This window comes from Alnus glutinosa, chromosome 3 (assembly GCF_958979055.1).
Source record: "Alnus glutinosa chromosome 3, dhAlnGlut1.1, whole genome shotgun sequence".
Taxonomy (NCBI): domain Eukaryota; kingdom Viridiplantae; phylum Streptophyta; class Magnoliopsida; order Fagales; family Betulaceae; genus Alnus; species Alnus glutinosa.
In genome coordinates this window covers 22,517,444-22,526,285 of record NC_084888.1, presented here as the reverse complement: position 1 = coordinate 22,526,285, position 8,842 = coordinate 22,517,444, and the positions used below count along the sequence as shown (strand labels likewise).

Below are 8,842 nucleotides of genomic sequence, written 5' to 3'. Positions count from 1 at the left end.
ATGAATACAATGTTTAAGCTTTAATGAAATAGATATATTTGTTAACTCTGTGTTATGTAAGTTTTGTTAAGTTAATGTGTCTGCTGATTTGTGTCAATCTCTTGTATGATATGCTCATGCATGAGATGATGATGGGTATGTACAGATTATTGTGTTGGTTCGAAATCAAAAAAGAAAAGAAAAAAAGGCATTGAACCGGGTGGTTACATTGACCGCCTTGCTCTGCCAGTAGAATCCAAAGTTCACCCGGTGTTCCACGTTTCACTGTTAAAACGACAGATAGGTGATTTGGGCAACGTGTAGAACACCTTGCCACCATTTACGGGGAAACCGGTCCATTGATTGAGCCCTTGCATATTGTGGACTGTAGGCGGGTGAAAAGAGGTAAAAACAAATTGACTGAAGCACTGATCCAAGGGAAACATCGGATGCCACTTGGGAGGATATTGAGCAGCTTCAACAACAATTTCCCTCGATCAACCTTGTTCCTCTTCTAGGGGAGAGGGGTGAATGATAGCAATCCACGTAGGAGAAAGAGACCAAGATGGCTATTGAAGGATCTATGGAGGTAGCAAATAAGAAAAAAGTAAGCATGAAGGACAAGTTGGGTGGAAGACTAATAAAGGGATATGAGGCAAGCATCATTATCAGCATGTTCGTTTAGGAGACGAGAGGGGGGAATTAATTTGAGAATTGTATTCAAACTTGTCTTGCGATTGGAGTTCATTATCAGTAAAAACTACATTTTTTGGATCTTTAGAAACACGGCTGGTGTGGCCGCGGAAGAGGCCTATATAAAGAGAAGAAAATGGAATCATTTATTTTGAACTGGGAGATCAACTATGAGCAACGTCGCATATATATTGGAGGTGAAACACTTGTTATTTTCTTAATTAACTGTTGAGAGTTGAGAATTAATCCAAACACTACCCAAGAGAAACCCGAAAGTTAATTCATTTGTATAATTGTTATGTTTTAATATCATGAATCCCAGCCAACAACAAAAAATTAACATAACTCATATGAATTACTGTACAAGAAATCAGAAAAGGAAGAAAGAAAAAGCGGAAAGCCCTGTTAGGATTCATTGAACTGCTAATCTTTGGAGATGATCCAAGAAGACCTCAAAGCTAACATCGTCAGTGAAAATAACATCCCCTCCCGAAAGAGGAGCATCAGAGTTATATGTGGCTGAAGGATTCAATTTCGCTAAAAGAAAACGAGCCTGCAAAAACACCTTACATATATTAGTACCCACTAGCTCATTATTTGAAAATAAAGAATCGACCACATCAATAACACATTATTAATTAAACTTTAACCCTCAGCGAAGCATCAGGTACCAAACAAACTATAGACTTTAGTAGTGCATCTAGTGTCATAGTTGCAGGGTATGGCACTTGAAGAAGACACCACCTTTTTCCAGAAATATATAGGTCCATCAGCAGTTTTCTCTCCATTTTCCACATCATGATCTTCACTTAAAAAATTGCTCAGGCAAATAAAAACAAAAACAGGAACTCGTAACAAATTTTTTTTTTTTTACATCTTAAAGATGAATGAGTAGGTTCTTCCCTCAGGGCCAAGGTGCAATCCTGAATTAAGTACCATTTTTCATGAGGGTCAACCTAGCAAGGAAGGACATCTATAATGGAGAGGAAATGGGAGGGAAACAAATAAAAAAATAAAAAATAAAAGATTTTTCCCAAGAATTACAGTTTGAATCGTAGTTTAAGAGCTTCAAGCAACGGATGAAGAGTAACCTGAGAGCCATGCTGATCACAAATTACTAGGCGAGGTACTGGAAACCTTTCTTTCATTATGGCATTCGCCTCATCATGAGGAGTTTGCAGCAATTGGGCAAATGCCTGCAAGCACAGAGTTTTTTGAGTCTATGATTTTATCAAATTGCAAAATATTCAAAAAAGAAAAATGTGATATGGGATGAGCAAGCCATTCAAATCAGATTCAGGAGCAACAACTTCAATAAAACATAATTTGGAAACATGATATAGAATATCATAACAGGGATCTCATCAACATTTGACTGGGACAATGACAATATTTCATGACATTAATGCGGGTAAGCCAACTCAAACTATACATATCATTATATCATTCACCATAAAAATCAATTTACATTAAGGGTGTTCATGCTGCCGACAAAATCAACCTTGGTCAATTTTCGACAATCCAACAACATGGATGGTTTATGTTTTAGTGAAACTGATGTCATTGGCTACGTGCTCAGTTTTAGAAGTTAATTTTCCAACAATTACCGAGCCAACCAACGATCATTTAAATTTATCTATATTTAATTTTACATAATTAAACGAGACTCACCATGATCCCCAATTCCTTTGATTTTCTGAAGTCCTTACTCCTCCCTCCAAGTAGCAACATACGCTATTTTTTCAATTGCGCTGTGAACCAGATTACTTATGGAACGCCATTTTTTAATTTCTTCAATACATTTTGCGGAGGTGTTTCATGGAATGAAGAGGACTCTTCAGGCATCCAGACTTTAGCCAAAGCTCGAGATTTCACCTATGGAGCTGAAACTACTGGAGGGTGATCTCAAGGTCACTTTCTACGTCAACAACCCATTACATGAAATAAATTTTAGCTTCAACAGAGAAGCAATCCTGAAGCTGAAAACGAGAATGAATGATCAGATCTATATTTTAGCTTCAACAGAGAAGCAATCCTGAAGCTGAAAACGAGAATGAATGATTGGAGATAGATCAACAATGGCCAGGTTGAAGCTTGAGGTTTGCAGAAGGGAGCAATGACTTTATACTCTGCGACTACTTTGTTGACTTGCATTGCACAGACAGCAATAGCGTTGGGGTAGCTAGATAATGCAAACATTGTTTGGCTTGGATCAGTGGACAATTTCCCGAAACAAACAACCACAGTTCGAAAGCCATTACCACATACATGTGAATAAGTATGTGACCAAAGTGTCATGTAGTTCTATGCCCACCTGACAAATGTAGAGAGTAGATTATGGTATGCCCACCTTTCCGGCTCAAGGATGAAGCAACCTGTGAAGAAATTTTGGAGTCCAGATTATGGTACATCTCGAATAAGCCTCTGATTCTTCGAAAATGGAAACCAGGTATGCAAGTTCTCAAACTTGCCCTTTCCTCTGTTCCTATATGGGTCAAATTTCTACATTTGCCTATGGAATTTCGGACTCCCAATGGCCTTAGTTATGTGGCTAGTGGGGTAGGTGTTCCTCTTTATGCTGACAAAGTAACAGAGGAGCAGAAACGCCTAGGATTTGCCAGAGTCCTAGTTGAGATTGATGTACATTCTGCATGCCCTAAGGAGTTGATTATTTGTAGAGCTAATGGAGATACTGTTACTGTTGGTGTTGTCTATTCATGGTTGCCTCCCAAGTGCTCTACTTGTGGAACTTTTGGTCATGCAACCTATACTTGTAATAAGAAAGAACGGACAGTGTGGGTGCCTAAGAAGATCAGTAATAGTCCTTTCAAGAAGAATAGCCTTGGTGCTAAGCCAGCTTTTGATAGGACTATTAGCAAACCTTTGATAGGCTCTCAGCCTAAGAACAAAAAAGGAGAGATTCAGCTCTCAAATTCTTTTGCTAGACTAAGCCATGATGAGGGGTTTGAGGAGGAGGATAAGCCTAGAACCACGACTACATTCTTGCAAGTCTTTGAGAAAGCCATGTCAGACAAGGGGAAGGGAATCATGGAAGTTAGCCCTGCTGGAAAGGGTTTTTCTCTTCCTATATGTCTATGAAGATCCTTTCTTGGAATATTAGGGGTCTCAATATGCCCCTTAAGCAGAAGGTGATTAAGAAGTTGCTCATTCAACATAGAATTTCTATTGTGTGTGTGAAACTAGGGTGAAACTGGAGAATTTTTCTAAGGTTGCTAACTGTACGATTCCAGGCTGGGAAGTTATCAACAATTATTCTAAACATTGTTTAGGGAAGATATGGATATGCTGGGATCCAGGTGGAGTTTGGATAGATGTTGTAGATGTTCATGCTCAAGTTATAACTTGTAGGATGACATCTCCAGATTCTGGTGTCTCTTGGATGCTCAGCTGTATATGGAGCCACTCATGGGCCTGAAAGAAGAAGTTTTTTTAAGGAATTGAATGAGGTAAAGGTTGCTATGGGCAGGAAACCTTGGTTGATCACTGGAGATTTCAATGTTATTAGATTTCCAGATGAGAAATGGGGTAAGGAGGGACTTTCCTGCTATGAAAAAGAATTTGTTGATTGTATTCAGAATTTAGAGGTTGATGATATTGCTTACACCGGATGTTTTCATACTTGGACAAACAAGCAGATTGGGGCTGATTTTCTTTCCAAGAAATTGGATAGGGTGTTGGCTAATGGTGACTGGTTGGCCTCTTTTAGTAACACGGCTGTGGAGTTTCTTGAAAGGGGGGTTTCTGACCACTCCTCTGCTCTTGTGACTGTTGCTAAGTTGATGAGCTATGGTCCTAAGCCTTTGAAATACTTCAATTTTTGGTCTGACCATAAGAACTTTCTGCAATGGGTTGAAGATGGATGGAGGACTGAGGTGGATGGTTTTTCCATGTTTCGGTTTTACTCTAAAGTGAAGTCTACCAAAACTGTCTTGAAAGCAAAAAATAGAGAGTTTTTTGGAGGATTGGGGCAAAAGGTGATGCAGGCTAGGGCTAACTTAGAGTCTGCTCAAGCAGAATTTATTGCTTCCCGGGGTAGTGCAGATTGTCAGGTGAAGGAGAGGGAATGCCTTCATCTTTTGACTTCTCTTTTGACTGCTGAAGAAAATTTCCTCAAACAAAATTCTAGAGTGAAATGGCTTAATCTTGGGGATGGCAACACCTCATTCTTTCATAATTCTGTAACGGTTCGGAATTCTTCCAACCTAATCAAGATGGCCAAAGATGAGCATGGCCATAGTTTCATGAGTTCAGTGAGATTAAAAGGCTGGCTGTTTCTTTCTATAAGAACTTGTTGGGCCATTCTTCCCATGATTTCTCTTCGAGAAGGGTGAGAGGGTTGCTAAACTTTTCAAAAAGAAATTTTCCACTGGCTGTGTTGCGAAGATGGAAGCTCCTATCACTAGAACTGAGATTAAGAATGTTGTTTTTTCTATGAATCCTAGCAAGGCTTCAGGGCCAGATGGTTTTCTTAAGGGTTTTTTCAGAAGGCTTGGACTGTAGTTGGAGATGATCTCTGTGATGCTATTCTGGAATTTTTCACCTTTGGGAAGCTGTTAAAGGAAACTAATGCTCCTATTCTCACTCTTATCCCTAAAAAGAAGAATGCTTCTTATATGAGTGAATACAGGCCCATTGCTTGCTGCAATGTAGTGTATAAATGTATCACCAAAATCCTAGCAAATAGAATGATTCAAAGGTTGGATGAAGTGATTAGTTCCAGTCAAGGAGCCTTTATTCCTAAAAGGGGAATTGCAGAAAATATCCTCTTAGCCCAAGAGGTTGTGTGATTATCACAAGACTAAAGGTGCTCCTAGGTGTATCCTCAAAGTTGACTTGATGAAGGCATGTGACTCTCTGGATTGGGAGTACGTTTTGCACTGCCTTCAGTGTTTTGGGGCCCCCGGTAAATTCATTTCTTGGATTAGTGCTTGTATAACTAGTCCAAGTTTAATGGCACTTTGGTGGGGGTTTTTTTCAAGGGAAGAAGGGGCTGAGACAAGGGGATCCCATGTCCCCTTATCTTTTTGTTATAGCCATGAAAGATCTGACTCTGTTGATGGAGGAAGCTGCTGCTTCTCCTCATTTCAGTTACCATCCGAAATGTGCTGCTGTCAATTTAACTAATCAGTGTTTTGCAGATGACTTGTCGGTTTTCTCAGTAGCCACTGTTTCCTCAGTGACCACCATAATTGGAGCCCTTGCTGAATTTGAGCATCTTTCGGGTTTAAAGGCTAATCCTTCCAAAAGTTCCATTTTTCTTGCTGGAGTAGCTGAGGATGTGAAGTAGAATATCTTAGACATTCTGCACATGCCGAAGGGGACTCTTCCAGTTAGATTTCTTAGTGTTCCCCTCATCACCAAAAGGCTTACGTCTATTAATTGTGATTCAGTGGTGAATAAGATAACTGCCAGGTAGATTGTCAAAAAACTTTCTTTTGCTGGCCGACTTCAATTGATTTCTTCTGTCCTCCTAAGCATGCAGGTTTTTTGGGCTAAAGTCTTTATCTTGCCTAAGAAAGTGATCCAATTGATTGAGCAGAAACTCAATCGATTTCTTTGGAGTGGAAGGGACACTAAGGCGCATGCTAAGGAGGCTTGGAGTAAACTTTGTGTTCCAAAACAGGAAGGAGGGCTTGGGCTTAAAAGAATTGAAGTATGGAACAAAGCCTCTATGCTCAATCATATCTGGAACTTATTCACTAAGGCTGGATCATTATGGGTTGCTTGGATTAATGCCAATAGGCTTAAGGGTAGATGTTTGTGGGAAATCTCTATCCCGAACTCTTGTTCATGGAGTTTGAAAAAACTCCTTAAGCTTCGAGATATAGCCAAGAGATTTATCAGATTTAAAGTTGGCAATGGCTCTAGGGTGTTTTTATGGTTTGATCACTGGCACCCTGCAGGGTATCTTTTGGAAAAGTTTGGATAGCGTATTGTACATGATTCTGGCTTCCCTTTACAGTCTAAACTTGAAGTTGCTATCAATAACGGAGAGTGGATTTGCCTCCTGCTCATTCTGAAGCTTTGATAGAAGTTCAAAGTAAACTCTTTGAGGTTGAGCTTGGTGATACTGATTTAACTGTTTGGAATGCTAAGAATGGGCAGTATAAATGTGTTGATGCTTGGGACAAATTAAGAGAGGTGTGCCCGGCTGTAGGATGGTGGAAATTGGTATGGTTTCCAACTTCTATCCCTAAGCATTCCTTTTTTATATGGCTTATCTTCCGGAATGCATAGGTCACTAAGGAAAAAATGTGTGGGTGGGGTTACACTCGATGCACTTTGTGCTTATTCTGCCGTGGTGCCCAAGAGAACCAAGAACACCTCCTCTTTAGGTGTAGTTTCAGTAGTCGAATTTGGTCTAATATCACGACCGAGTGTTCCATTTCTAATGCTCCTTTGGATTGGGATGCTATTGAAGATTGGGGCTTGAAGGAATTAAATGGCAGAGGTATTAGAGCACGATTGGGGAGGTTGTGTTTGGGATCTACTATTTATAATCTTTGGAAACAGAGGAATGCTTTTCTTCATAATTCCTCATCTATTATGGATTGTATTAGATGGGAAGTTCATTCAAGGCTGGTGGCTAATGGGCAATTCAAGCATCTCAATCATAGCTTAGTGTTTCGTTGGAACCTGCACACATCCGTTGGTTCAGCTTGAGGATGCAGGAAGTGGTTTTTTTGGCAGTTGCTTTTTTGTTGTATGTTGTCTCTATGCCAGTTTGGTGTTGCTCTGTTTTGTGCTTTTTGGGGCTGCTTTTGCTGTTGATCTTGTGGCTTTGGTCTTGTTGACCTCTGCTACTTGAGGTTGCAACTTGTGGTTTTCGTTTTTTCAGGCATGTATTTCTGGCCTCTGAGTTGGCTTTCTCTGTTTTGAGATTGTGTTCCAGTTTGTTTTCTTTCTGGAGTGTATGTTGAGTGTTGATCAATGAAAGATTTTATTCATCGAAAAAGAAAAAGAGTATAGTCAATGTGCCTTTTCCTCTCCTTTCCTTATCCTATTTCTGAAAAAGCTCTTGTTTTTAGTAAAGAGGGTGGGTTGGGAGCTGTCTTTTTCTGGGGTAGAGAGAAGAGTCAATGTGCCTTCATTCTTCTGGGGTAGGATGAAAGTTCAGACAAGTACACGAAGAATTTGAGAATGTAACGTAAATTTATTTGTTTGATGTTAATTCCTTCATTCTTCTGATATCTCCTTGAATTGAACCTGGAAATTAACCTCAATACATATCAATGGGTTAGACTGATGCTAGTAGATTTTGGGCAAATTAAAAGCTATTTTATATAAATAAACTTTGATGGGGTCAATTTAATAATTACCACGTAACACCTATTGCAAATGACACTATTCTGCTGTAACATGAAATCAAACTGGGAGAATTATGAAGGCAATAGAACTCACCCCATTGCCCAATCTTTTCCAACTTTAAAAACTCGAATACTAGGCAAATATTTAATCATTTGTGATCCTAGTTTTGAAAGTGATTCTAACTGTCTCTCTTTTCTGTGTTTCTTTGTGTTTCTACGAAAATAAGTTAAGAGTTCTAACTTTAATTAACTTTGTGTCACACGTTAAACATAGTGTATAGCATTTCATATTCTGACTGAGAACAAAGAGAAGTTGTCGTAATCAAAAAAACAAACATGTGTTGCCAAGAAAAAGACAACTCCCGACCCACCCTCTTTACTAAAAACAAGAGCTTTTTCAGAAATAGGAACAAAAAAAAAAAAGGGAGAGGAAAAAGCACATTGATTCTATGGAAGAAGACACATTGACTCTAATCTCTTCTCTTTTTGGGGTAATTACATTTTTTCCCTATGAATTACCGGTCATTGTCAATCTGCCACTACGAACTGACACCCTCACAAAAAGAAAGCATTGAACTACCATTTACATACCAAAACCCCCTTCCGTCAGTCAAATTCATGAAAAGACTCAAATACCCTAACTTAAAATCAAAAATTTTACAGAAAATACCCTAAAAAAAAAAAGAGAGAGAGAGAGGGGGAAGGGGGTCGGCTTGCGAGCCACCCCCTTTGGTGCTCAAAACTCTCCGAACGTTTTATCTTCTTCTTCCTCACACACATGAAAATGGGTCTTTGAATCTTTTCCAGATCAGTTTACCAATATCACAGTTTTCTCTCTCACC

At 39.3% G+C, this 8,842-nt stretch overlaps 1 protein-coding gene across 1 annotated transcript in view; it reads right to left on the bottom strand.

Annotated features, from left to right (window-relative positions):
* Positions 1-927: 927 nt before the first annotated feature.
* The window catches only part of LOC133862816 (protein transport protein SEC23 C), a 47,443-nt gene continuing 39,528 nt past the window's right edge, over positions 928-8,842 (bottom strand). The window contains exons 11-12 of the mRNA XM_062298694.1: positions 1,764-1,868; positions 928-1,225 (exon numbers count right to left, since the gene is read on the bottom strand). Coding sequence (XP_062154678.1) covers positions 1,085-1,225; positions 1,764-1,868 — 246 coding nt within the window. The 3' untranslated portion in view covers positions 928-1,084. The remainder of the gene's footprint in view (positions 1,226-1,763; positions 1,869-8,842) is intronic.